Source organism: Lepisma saccharinum, chromosome 11 (genome assembly GCF_977018435.1).
Source record: "Lepisma saccharinum chromosome 11, izLepSacc3.1, whole genome shotgun sequence".
In the NCBI taxonomy this organism is placed as follows: Eukaryota; Metazoa; Arthropoda; class Insecta; order Zygentoma; family Lepismatidae; genus Lepisma; species Lepisma saccharinum.
In genome coordinates, this window is record NC_139239.1 from 67,131,876 (window position 1) to 67,145,909 (window position 14,034).

General features: G+C 37.1%; 1 protein-coding gene across 7 annotated transcripts in view; it reads right to left on the reverse strand.

Moving 5' to 3' along the window:
- Nucleotides 1-14,034, reverse strand: part of LOC145994882 (uncharacterized) — a 90,544-nt gene that overhangs the window by 32,238 nt on the left and 44,272 nt on the right. For 3 of the 7 annotated variants that reach the window (XM_083131329.1, XM_083131325.1, XM_083131324.1), the window contains exons 14-16: nt 13,502-13,702; nt 9,550-9,655; nt 2,718-3,149 (exon numbers count right to left, since the gene is read on the reverse strand). In XM_083131329.1, coding sequence (XP_082987455.1) covers nt 2,718-3,149; nt 9,550-9,655; nt 13,502-13,702 — 739 coding nt within the window. The remainder of the gene's footprint in view (nt 1-2,717; nt 3,150-9,549; nt 9,656-13,501; nt 13,703-14,034) is intronic. The other 4 variants (XM_083131331.1, XM_083131328.1, XM_083131326.1 and 1 more) reach the window with 4 other exon arrangements.

A 14,034-nucleotide genomic window follows, 5' to 3' on the forward strand; every position in this document is an offset into this window, starting at 1 on the left:
CACACCAAGAAAATACAACTACAATCCTTCTATTTTGATTTATTTGAAAATAACATTACTATGATGACCTCCACATCATTCCACACACACACCTCTTCTTGGATCCGATCTTTAATTTCAGTGAAGATTTTTGCTTTCAAATACCCCCCAAAGATAATAATTACACGCGGACAGATCTGGTGATCTGGCAGGTAAAGGAATATCCTAGTTGTTTTGGTACTGTGCTTTTACAGCAAATGCGTGCTGTGCCCATGCTGTGACTCCATCATAACTGAATGGTGAAGCAGGGGGTGCAAGATGAAGTTACTCACATCTTGCCTCAGACACAACTAGCTACAACGAGTGTTGCAAAATTGCACTTTTTATTGCTGCACCTGTACTTGGACTCTCCAACATGGGATGTCTGGGAGGAAAATTGAGCAGCAACTATGGCTCTACCTTGTCTAGCAATCTGGTCAAGAAGACCTTTTTTAATAGCATGAAGGCAAATTAAAATTAGATTAATGAAGCAAACGGAAATGTGGTAGAGATAGCCTAGGTTGACACAACTACATGTGACCAGATAACAACACATTATCCTGAAGATGGAGACGGAACAAGTCTCCAAGACATAAGTGTGTTTGTGTGTACATGCATAAAACCCAAGTGCAGAGGTTTAAATTAGCATAAAGGAAATACGTGGGTCATACCGAAAGTAATGCAAAAGTGGTCATAACCTTTATTAACTGATGTAGATCGTTCAAATTGCACATGTAGTTGGAGTGACTCTTTCTCTATACAAACCAGCTACTCAACATAGTCTCCATTTAAAGCGATGCATTTGCGCCATCGTTGAACCAAACTCTAGAATAATCTTTGAAAAAAGTCCGGTGTGCACTGTCCGATATAATCATCTTCACAGCCCCTTTCACCTCGCCTGTCATCAAATCGTCCCCGAAGACTGTTCTTCATGGGACCAACCAAGTAGAAGTCTGAGGGTGCCAGATCTGGCTGTACCGTGGATGGAGGACCACGGACCAGCCCATTTTGCCGATCACCTGATTTGTTGCCAAAGAGGTGTCTGGTCGCGAATTGTCATGGTGAATGTGGATCGCTTTCAGATTCTTGTGTGGTGTCTTCCTCCTAATGGCTTCTCTAAGCTTATGGAGTGTCTCAATGTACCGCTCTCTGTTGATGGTACAGCAGCATTCCAGGAAATCAAGGAGAATGAAGTGCAATCAACTCATCCACTTGATGACGATTCGTGTCAGTGGTCGCAGTTGATGGTCTCCCACTACGCAATTTGTCTTCAATGCTTGTTTCCCCTTCTGTAAACTTCTTCATCCACCTGTGCACATTGCTCTTGTCAATGGTGTCATCTCCATACACATTCCATAGTTTTATGTGGATGTCAGGCAGTGCACACAGGACTCTTTCCAAAGAGGATTCTAGAGTTGGGTTCAACGATGGCGCAAATACATCACTTTAAATGGAGACTATGTTGAGTAGCTGGTTTGTATAGAGGAAGAGTCACTCCAACTACATGTGCAATTTGAACGATCTACATCAGTTAATAAAGAGGTAATGACCACTTTTGCATTACTTTCGGTACGGCCCTTGTATTTTCACTAGCTTTGGAGAAAGGAGGCCTATATTACAGCCATATATGAGGGTTCAGGCATAAGTCATGTCATTTTTTAAATTTTCTTTTTCTTTTGCGAGAATGTGGAATCAGCATGAAAATCCGAAATATTCAAATGGAAGGGGGCAGTGTATTGTAATGAGGAATGTACGAACAATGCAGATCATGTGTTCCATGTATGGGATCTAGAACCGAGAAAAACATTCCTAAAGATAGCAGCACCATGCCACATGTGTTTACAACTCTGAAACTATACATTAGCATTACAAGAACAAAAGAGGTGCATATATGGCAGGACACTACACCTCACAGTTTCCAACAGCTCCCTGTGGCATTCTCTGGCATTTCTCTCCCAAAGAACAACTATTTTGATACCCAAAGACAGTTCACTCAGTAGAATGCCATTTGACTCAACAAAATATTACCACTGCACTCTGTACAATAATGTTTCATCGTACTGCTTTCTAGTGACGTGTCACATACTATGGGTGCCATGTTCTCTGGGATATGCAAATATACTGTGGTACCACCATCTGTACAGGCATTGGGCTGCTGGCTGAAACATGCATAATAGCTTGACGGTTAACATCTTAATGAAAAATTTAAAGTGTTTGAGTTTTTGTTTAAAGTCCACTTTATGCACAAATAGGCTAATCAAGTCTGGAAATACATTGCAAGTAGGATTCGAAACACCATATGCCTTCCCTGGGTATTGGAACCCAGGATGCCTTGATTACAAGCCAACGGTATTACCACTACACCATTGGAGAGGACAAAATTTAGTGATGTCAAACTTATACATTGCCAAGGAAGCCCATGGTGGGTAAAAAAAATAAATTAAAACACACCAAGGGTATAAGTTTGCCAAATTGAATGTCATGACATCCAAACTAAATTTAATGCACATCTTGTACTTTAAGATTGAGACTAATTAGTTCAAGCATAAATGGCATCATAAAACAACACACTGACAATAATTATTATTATAAGTTCATATGTTTGATGTAAAGAACAAACAGAAACGTGCACCAAGACTGATGAAGTGGACCACAATCAACTCATGCACAAAACTCACCATTAAAGTAAAAAATCCTACCTGTTCTCATCTCGAACACCATCGTTGGCCAAATTCCGCAGCCTCTCCAGCAAGGTGGGTTTGTCTACTTGGCCTAGCACAGCTTCCGCAGCCTGCTCTAAGAATCTAGTTTCATCACGTAAATCCCTCCTGTCCCAATCACCACTATGCTTTTCGTCGCGATGATCTTGCTTTCGGCTATCTTCTCTCCATCTGTCTCCACCCTCCTTAATGCCCTTCTCGTCATCCCTGGACCGTTCCCACTTGCCGTCCCGTGAGCGTTCTCGGTCGTGGCCTCTTTCCCTGCTACTATCCCGGTCTCTACTCTTCCCTTGTCTTTCACTCAACCGATTATGCAGTTCCTTTTCTCTATCTGAATCTCTGTCTTGACTAAAACGAGTTCGTTTGCCGAAAGCACGATCACTAATAGCAGCTAAGAGTTGATCACTTAGCCTTAAAAATAGAATAAAACAAGAAAATATATCAAAAAACAAATTTCAAAATCAAATAAACCATACAATAAAATTTTGAAAATATAAGTTTTAAAAAAAAATCCTCTTGTCATGCAATTTTACAATACAGCAAAATCTTGTCAACTGGAAATTAGTTAGTTTTCAGAAAGCAAAATAAATTTGGATTAGTGTATATTAATGTAAATTTTTATTTTCATCACTTATATTCCTCTGCTTAATCACAACAATCAGAATGAATGATGAAATAGATGGGGTAAAATACAATGAAACATCCCATTCTTTAGTTACAATTCAAAACCAAAACCACTGGTTTTATACCCATTACACTAATTTCTATTTCAAATCACCAGATTGCAACAGAACCTTAAATATTTTACTTTCAAATACATTAAATCTAGAGAACAGTGTGTGTTAGTTAACAAATTGAAAGCTAACCTATTACATTGATTTTCATGAATTAATTTTAAACAAAATATGATTACTAAAGGTCAAATCACCAACCCTGAGACCTTCTGTAAACAAAAACCATGTGCATGCAGAAAGCATTGCAAACTCATAGAAGTAAAAAAAATCCACTCGAAAATCCATCGTTGTTACAGGATTCATTACATAAGGTACAACAATGGCCAATTTGTAGTATGGGATACGCTGCCGCAAATGACGTGTCACTTTAAACCCAATGCTCTTTCTTTTGTACGTATTGCTTCACCTTTATGGTTAATGCTTATCACCAGTAATCATTTCCCATAAATTTGACTTCCTTCTTGCATGCAAATTGAATATATTTTACTTGCATTTTTTTAGACAAAATGATATAACATGGTTTGATATTTCTAAGGTTTGATATAGATAGGAGTGTATTTGAAATTTGTTTGTAGATTTTATGTAAATTGTATCTTATGGAAATAACATATATAGTAGGCATAAACAGCCATACGCAATGCTGTAAGTCCAATAAATATATTGATGATGATGATCAAAACAAGCCAAAGAAAGTTCATAAATTTATTGCGGTTGGAAACTTTGACAAGCATCCTAATAACGATTTTTGTTCTGCAAAATATAGTGCACTTCGTAAAATAACTTGGTGACATGGCAAGGCAAGATAAGTGTGAAAATTTTGTAGGAATATGCATTGTAACTTTCAATGAGCTTAGAGTTTTGTGTACGTAATGATATTTTATAACATTGGTTATATTCTAAACATAATCATGTGAACAGCATGGAAGTAGTGCCACTTTCAACATTGTGAGTTCTATGCGTGCGGGAAGGTCTCAGTGTTCTCCGAGCTTGTTTTCAAAGCACCAGCAAGGATAGCCTTTGAAAAGGGGCGAGAAACAGATTCTACTCAATATTTATGTAACGTTCTGTCAGTGGTATCCTGAGAAACCAGTAAAAGAAGTGGTTAAGTTCATATCCCAGTGCAGTGGTGTGTCAGTGTATGCAGTTTTAAGGGTTATGAAAGAGAGAAAAATGACCGGGAAAGTTGTCTCCTAAAATAACCACAAAGTTGTGTCTCATGTTAATAAGTATGACGATTTTTAAATAAGTGCAATAAGGCGCAAAGTGCATTCTTTCTTTTTAAACCAAGAACTGCCTACTTTGAAAAAGGTATTAACTGAAGTTAATAATGATGAATATCTTCCAAGTTTCAGTGTGTCTACGTTAAATTGCCTCTTGCTGGATGTTGGGTTTGTTTTTGCAAAGAGGAACTGACAAGCACCGCTCGTTGATAGGGATGATATTGTTGTTTGGCGGCGAAAATACCTCTGATCCATTCGGAAACTACAAAACCAAGGTAAGAAAATATATTACTTGGATGAAACGTGGGTGAATGCGGGGCACACTGTAAGCAAGGTGTGGCATTATAGCACTATAACCTCCAAGAAGCAAGCTTTCCTCGAAGGACTATCAACTGGACTCAAACAACTATCAGGAAAAGGCAAAAGACTCATTATCACTCACATTGGAAGTGAAAATGGCTTTGTTGAAGGTGCGGAACTTATTTTTGTGTCCAAGACGTGATTACTAGAGGCACATATTTTTGGTAAATAAAAAAGCAAAATTTCGGTACAAAAACGGAGTCAATTTCGGGTTCAAAAGTGGTAAATAATATAAAATATCGGTGTTATAGCGGTGAAAAAATGGATGAAAAGTGGTATATAAAAAGACAAATTGGTTTTAAAATTGTGAATATAATCCTAAATTTGATTTAAAAACTACATTTATTCCACAGAATTAACATTTCACTTCTAACAGCACATTTATGTAGTTATCAGAGTATTAAGTTTATTTCTGTGTAAAGGAGTAAATTTTTGCTTCTCCAATATTAACAGCAGAAATAATCATTTTTCCGGGAACTGCATAACTCTCAGGATAATTCAGACCTCAGAAGGTGTCGTGTCGGTGAATAAACCCTGAATTTCGTGTATAAGAGTTAATTTTGCTTTTTGCAGTTCATTTCGCATTATTTCGTAACAAAATATGGTCACAAAATGCATCTCACACCTTTCAACATAAAAAATTAACACTACAATGTGTTTTTTCAAATTTCGTTTTTTCGTCAAAAACGAAATATGCATGCCCCTAGTGATTACCATGAAGACATGAAAGGTGATGTTTTTAAAGGGTGGTTTTCGCCTGTCCCTCCTAAACTTAATGCGGACAGTGTTATTGTACTCGATAATGCTCCCTATCATAGCGTGAAATGAGAAAAATTACCAACCACTGCTTGGAGGAAAGGTGATATTTTAGAATGGCTACGTGGCAAAGGTGTCGTACTTTCAGCTCATGAAAGTTGGAACTTTTGGAACAAGTTTCCCACTTGAAGCCAAGCTACGATAGTTATGTGATAGATAAAATGGCAAGGAGAGCGGGGCACACTATGTTGCGCTTGCCCCCTTACCACTGTAACCTCAATCCTATTGAACTGATATGGGCTCAAGTCAAAGGGTACGTTGCCAGGAACAACAAAACAATCAAGCTTGAAGAAGTGAAGAGACTGACTGAGAGTGGCATTGCTCAAATTTCAGCTATCAACTGGGCAGATGCAGTTCGACACGTTATTGAAAAAGAAGAGAGGAAACTGTTGGATGTGGACAATTTAACTGATAACTTGAATTTTGAAAGATTTGTAATCCAAGTCAGCAACAGGGAAAGTGAATCCGAAGACAGCTGTGACGAAGATTTGGCAGTAAGTGAACGCCTTCCATCGAATTAAAAATACATATTTTTCCCCAGTCTCAACAGTTTGGGTATTGTCGTAACTTATGTAACTTATCAACGTGACTTATCAACGTTTCATTTTTCTCGGCTTGCCTTTGATTTGAGTCTGATTGAAAAAGTGGCGATCTTTTCGTTCTGCCACCAGAATACAATACTCTGCATGTCAACAATATTGAGAAATGTTTTGGTGTGAGTGAAATACTAAAATAAAGTAGTTTAAATATGCTTATGATTGTCTGCTTTGTCACGGATAACAAAGGAAAATTTAGCATACTACGTTTTTGTTAGTAAATATACACATGGGACAGGTTATTACAAAACAGTAGAAAATAAGATTTGAAAATTTTTAATTAAACAACATTTCTTTTAGACATCCATTTTGGCTCTTTTATAAAATGAATAGGTGTGGCGACCTATGTGTAACAGCAGATGATTGCAGAAGTCGGCGGTCATGAATCAGCTGACACACGGTAGTCAGCGGTCATGAATCAGCTGACGCGGAGTGATACATCGAAACGGTGAGATGGTTTGTTTACAGAAGATCTCAGGGTTGGTGATTTACACTTTACATTCATTCCTAAGAAAATGTGACTTACATAAAAAGATACATACATACATACTTGAACAATGGAGTTTCACTAAAATTCTACTTACCCTCAAGAAATGGCAACAATGAAATCTTGAATAAGCTACATAGGAGCAACAGCTTATTACTTCAATGTTGTTATGCAGAAAACATACTTGACATTAATATGAAAAACCCCACTGCTTGTTTAACTTAGTTGGAACCTACTGTAGTAATTTTAAGGCACACTGCCTTCATCTTGTCTGAGGTGTCAAGGATGCAAGTTAAAGGCAGCCGGCTTTTGAAATTACTAATATGTTCCAACATTTGGTACAACTCCTCACAAACACACTTCTACCATATTTCTCAATTAGCTTTCATTGAAGTCAATTATTAGGAAAGCCCAACTTTGACAGTTTGATATGTTTTAGTTTGGATGTGATTTACCCTAACACTTATGAACATTCTAAACTTTAACTGTTACAATATGTCAGTATTAGTAATGGACGGGATCGGTAAGAGTACTGACATCTGTATTAGTACAAAGTAGTACAGATGCAAGCCCTATTTCTATTACAGTTCCTTCTATGATGATTTATACAGGGTGATTTTCTCGCTGCAATATACTGGAAAATGCAAATATCTCAAAGCCTACGCATTTTATTTAGATCGTACACATAAAAATACATTGTTTGATTCAGGATAAACATGTCCATGTTACAGAAGGCATAGAAAATCTCCACCACAACTGTCCAGGCAAGTAGTCGAACTTGATGCAGCATATTTGCAATGAACACATGCTTCGCTACTGTGTAACCCATTCCTCTGCATTAACGTCCCTCACTAAGCAAAAATTGAAAAGACACCTGTATGCCAGTAACTGTACACCACAGAAGCCAATGATACTGTAGGAAGTGTCAACTACAGCCGAAAGCAAGAGCGTAAATAGCAATAATGTGGCAGGACCTTACTACAACGCTACATTTGGTTTAGCTTGAGCTCTGGTCTTCAGCTGCGCAGAAGCCTGTTGATGAGCACAACGATGCAAGAGTTTCAGAGAAATCAGAGTTGCCAACCACTTTAACAATTACCCATATAAATAATCTGACTTTAGAGCTTATTGGTAGGGGTGTGCGGGGCATACTGGTGTCTGGATTTAGTTTTGAAATTTTGAAAAAAGTGCCATGTTCAACGTTAATAGAACCCAGGCAAACAAGCAAATGTGACTGCCTGAGAAGGTGAAGGAAAGAATGACAGAAATTCAAGGAAAAGAATGACAGAGGATTCCTTGTGCCTGTGAAACAACCATTGATTAAATCCCCTCGGTGAAAGAGGCACCCTCCCTTCCCTCCTCTTCCTCTCACGTGGCAGATCATGTTACTGTTAGGAAGGTGATTGTTGACCTGTGTTGTTTAGGGTGTTTCTATTCAACGGAAGCTGAGGTGAAAACTGGAAAGAAGGTTGGAGGAAGCAAAGTGATACACATAGCAGAGAAATTATCTCAATGTGCGTAAGTTTGTGAAGAAAGAAGCTGACAGGGGTCTTGCATTGAATGTTTAAACAAGTGCAAAAGCATGTTTTCATGGCTACTGGTGTGTTAGTAAGTACTTTGAAAAGCATCTTAAACGAAAATGATCGAAACAACTAACTTGGAAGGGATTAGTAACACCTAACAAAATATGCAAAAGAAAGAAATTTAAAAGTGACGTGGACGAATTTGACAAGTGTGTTATTCGTAAAACAATTAATGAATTTCACGATCATGAAGGACAGCATCCTACTTTATTAAATTCGTATTTTTTTTTAATGAGACAACAGCACATAACCTTTGCCAGTTTCATGTCTGGTGAAATTGTAACTTCCGCAAATTGCAACACTGCTCCTATGAGTCATGTGCAGTCTTCTGCAGACAACAAATATTTCCCACTTTGCGCATGCCACAGCTCAGGCTAAACCGAATGCACTGTGCTCACTTATCAGCTGACTTTATTTCCTCTGAAAACATAAGATTCTTTTTACCACATGTTTCATATATATACATGTCGGACCATGTGGCCGAGTGGTTAGCACATCGCACTGTGACGCCAAGGGTCCCAGGATCGAATCCTGCTCAGGCTTGGTTGTTTGTGAATGTCCATTCATCAATTTCATCACTCATCCCCATCTTCGCAAATTAGCCAAGAGGAACAAAACGTGAAGTAAAATAAACTAAATCAATCAATCATATATATATGTTTTCAACAAACTGAGTTTTGCAGCAAAAGAATCAATGATACAAAAAGTAATAGTAACTTCTTACAGATACGAATTTAATATAAAAACAAAAGTAAACATTAAGGAATACTAAGTTTAACTAATTAACTCTGAGTGATGCATGGTCAGTACATCAAGTCCCATCACGGTTATTTTCTGGCTTTTGAGAGAGGCACTACTTCTTTTCAAGTAGTTAGATGAAAACCGAATTTTGGTGTCCACCATGGGGAATCGAACACGGGACCACTCGCACAGAATGCAATAGCGCAAACTACTTAGCTAAGCAGTGGCCTGCTTGATAAATAATACACTTATGTAATGTGAACACTGCACTTACCGTAAAACAGGTTCCTGCTGTCTCTTGCCTGGAGACTCTTTACTGGAACTTCTACCATCTTCGTCCATTGAACTATTAGTTGATTTGGACCCAGAGTTCTCCAAATCTAGCATGATTACACAATAACAGATATTTTCTATTTTTCAAATTATACATTACATTAATAAAGGGTTATCATAACTGTGATTATCTTAGTACAAAAAGTAATATTGGTAATCATAAGACTTATTGTCATATGAGAACCAAAGGAACGTAACTCCAAGAAATGCAGTTTTCAGTTTTGTTTAGCATATCTCCTCTATTTGGAGTCAGATCGAGATATCTCACTTCTAATCCTTAGCAGTAAGACGAAGTCACGTATCTCCAATTTTCTGACTCTTTTTAAACAGTCAGACATATTCCTAAGAATACATTCTTTCCTCTCTCTCCTGTGAATTTGATAAATTGGAGTAACATCCCTCTGGTTCTCACATGACGATATGATAGTTATAGTCACTATGTACACTCTTATTCACATAAAGTGGCACACTTTCTAGAGTAGAACAGGTGAAGTTTGTGCCACTTTATCTGAACAGGAGTGTACAAAGAAGAAAATTTTTCTGTAATATGCAGAAAAACTGGTCTTATTCTTTCCAAAGCAAAAAAAAGGTTTTGCAAGTTCACTTTATGGGTAGGCTTGGGATGTACAGTTTAGAGTGGGATCTAAACCAACCCATGGCATGTGCTTTCACCAAGGATCTCTTGATTACAAGATAATAACAATAGTTGTTAAGCTACCAGGGACGGTCACATAGTAATCTTTCCAGGAGTACCTCTTTGCAACAAATAGAACGTGATAACTCAAATGAAGTGAACACACATACAGATAATATACCCAATATTTTAAGCTAGTCAAAACAAACTTGTTAGTCATTGAAATATGATTCCCAACGGAGTGTTTTTTTTTTGGTTGTTTTTTTTTTACACTGAAGGGTACTTGAATATAGATAAAAATCATTAAAAATGGTAAAATTAGTCCAAGATGCACTTTTATTATTTGGTAGACCAGATTTATCAGTAGTCTATTGAATTTGAATTTAAATTTTTGGGTGCATCAGCACTTAAAGGCTATTTTGCACCCGTCACTTTATACAGGGTCCAGCCCCTTACCGTAACTGAACGTCGTATTGTAACTAAAACATTAAAATATTCTGACTCGTTAAAAGCTAAGGCTGTAAAGGGGCTATAGTGCCAGTCGCCAGAGCCTCGTTTTAATGAAAAATGCAGTCCAGGGTGTACTGCATGGAAGTGAGGTTGACTTTTGGGCACCTACGTGGAAGGTACCCCTTACACCCCAGTAGCATTTGTTTTAAGTTCACTTTTTGCTAAGATCGGATAATAAGGACCTACAATTTAAAGTGGGATCCAAACCACTATGTGCCTCCACCAGGGATTGAACCAGACACCCCTTGACTAGAGGATGACAGCATTACCAATATGCCATTCGGGAGGCTCGGTAGTGACAGTCTACTGGCATCAGCCAACATAGGCACATCAGCAAAGTGGAACAACTGGCAATTCTGTTTACCAATCCCATGTTTTCATAAATAGCCCATAATTGCATAGAAATACATGAATTAAATTATGAGATTTGAAATCATTAAGTAAATCCCAGCTTTCAAAACAGAGTAACAATTACATTGGAAATCATCTTAGTCACATTCCTAACATAGTAGTAGTTGAGAAGGAATTTGCACTAGAAGAAAAAATTATAAATACAGTGAAACCTCGAGTTTACATTTTTCAGCGGACCAAGCTGAAAAAACTCAAAATGCGGGAAAATGTAAAATCAAGGAAAATTGTATAATACTTTGCTGTGTTGGGACCATCAACATTGAATGTATAATGCAGAAAAAATGAAAAATCCAGGAATGTAAAATCAGGGTTTCACTGTACTTTCTGATAACCCAAATCACTATATAGCAAGGTGTGAATAACCTTGAGGGAGTGCCAGAGATCATTCCCGCCAATAAATGTCAATTTTTGTCCCTATCAAGAATGGTCTTGCCCCCTCCCCTCTGCCATTAAAATATACAGGACTGTAGCACAAATATTCCCATTGGATTTTTCAACTTGTTCATGAGACAAATATTGCTTCATGCTTTCCAATCTTATCGTACATCTTTATTCTCATGGAACACCTAATATCTTTTAGAACTTTCTTTTGGTTTTCTGACAGAAGATTAATATATTTAATAATATAACTTAATGAAAAAAGTTCAATGAATGTAAAACCTACCCCCGTGCAAAACTTCTTGTTATTCACACATTAAATCCTTGTACAAAAAGACAAAAAGTTGAAGAACTGGTTTTGGAAGTTTATATTTTTTCAGATCCTGCAAATGATGATTTGTAGAGGCACATATTTGTGGTAAATAAAAAAGCAAAATTTCAGTACAAAAACAGAGTCGATATTGGGTTCAAAAGCGGTAAATAATATAACATTTCAGTATTGTAGTGGTGAATAATCACATCAAAAATGCTATATAAAATAACATTTTAGTTTTAAAATTGTGAATATAATCCTAAATTTGATTTAAAAACTGCCCTTATTACACAAAGCAAACTTATCCCTTCTAATAGCACATTTATGTAGTTAACTGAGTATTAAGTTATTTCCAGTGTAAAGGGGTCCATTTTGGCTTCTCAAATATTTACAGCAGAATTAATCAATTTTCCGTGAATTGCATAACTCACAGAATACTTTAGACTTCAGAAAGTGTCGCGTCGGTATAGAAACGGTAAATTTCGTGTTTAAGAGTATATTTTGCATTTTACAGTTCATTTCGCATTATTTAGTGACAAAACAGGGTAGGAAAATGCACCTCACACCTTTCAGAAACATGAAAAATGAACATTATAGCACGTTATTTCATATTTCGTGTTTTCGTCAAAAGAAATTTGCATGCCTCTAATGATTTTCCATAATACTGGATCTCTCAAAAGTAAAATTTTCTGTAGATGAGAAATCACTAATATTAATGTAGTAAAATGCAATAACAATTCATGAAATATGAAAATTCAGCAGACCCAACATGCTGAAAAAATACATTGGTGTGAAGAAATTAATGTGTAGATTTTATATTATTTTTTTGACACACTTTTGACTCTAATACTACAAAATGCTTTTGTTTACATCAATTCATACTTCAAGGTGAAGTAATGACTGTGCTATATCAGTGAAAATACAGGGTTATTCAAAATTATGTCAATAACTTTAAACGTTTATCGTAATAGATGTTTCCAATTATTTAAATGTAAATATGTATCAAACAAAAGCTTACTGAATTTAGTTATAAACAATGTGTGCACCATATGTCAAAGATATAGTCATAATTAGCCCATACTTTCTGCAGCATCCCCGATCAACTTGTGTGATGGTTTCAGTAATGTGTCCTCACAAGGCCTGTAAGGTAGCAGGGAGGGTGGGACAAACACTAAAGTCTTTAACAAAACTCCAAGGGAAGAAATACATCAGGGAAGCTACACTTATAAAGAAGCTTTCAAGTCCACTAAGAAAGGCTAACTGGGACTGAACCTACTGTTTAAAGTGGAATCTGAACCACTATGCACCTCCAAACTTAGGATCCCTTGATTACAAGGCGACAACGTTACCATTTAATCATCGGAGGCAAAAATTCTATTTGAATAAACCTGTATGTTACAAAGAAACATTTGTGCAAGTGAAATTTTCTTGTGACTATAAAAAACATACCAAATTAGAGGCAAAATACCAGCACATACAATGGACCAGATCACCTCCAAAAAAACCTAGTGTAAATATTTGTGTCTCCTGTGGATGAAGACTTACGCACCTCCCCTAAAGGAAAAGTTCACACCCTGCTATACAGTACCACTACATGGCATACAACTTCCAAAAGAGAGAAGGAAACAGAAAGAGACAGACTCTCACCAGCTTTAGAAACCTGGAAAGCCAACTCCTCCTTAGACTCACTTTTAGCTCCCACTTTAGCTGCCTGCATCGCAAGGGGGTGTCCCGGGGGAAATACACTGGTGTTCGGTTTATCCTGAAGTGCACCGCCTGGACCTGGGAGAGGAATCTGTGATAAAGGACTTGGTGCTGTGCTCACACCTGGAACGTCTGCAATTGATACTTTCAATAACAGTGACAACTTTAAAACTTTGTAGAAATCAAGTTAATACATGATACTACTGCACTACACTTTATCTGTTGGCAACTTTACCTCTGGTTTAACATTTTACCATCACTATAACCCTAAAAAGATCTCTGATAGATCTGGAGTTTCAAATACATGAGGCATTTCAGATATAGAGGTGAACTCGCAAAATAGAAGTTCCAGGAATCTTCAGTTCTTCAAATGCCTCCACCCTATTCTAAAGCCCACGCACTATCCTATTCTAAAGCAAATTTTAGAATATTAGAGACGAGGTAGACTCCTGTCAGATATTGCACGAGTTCCTACA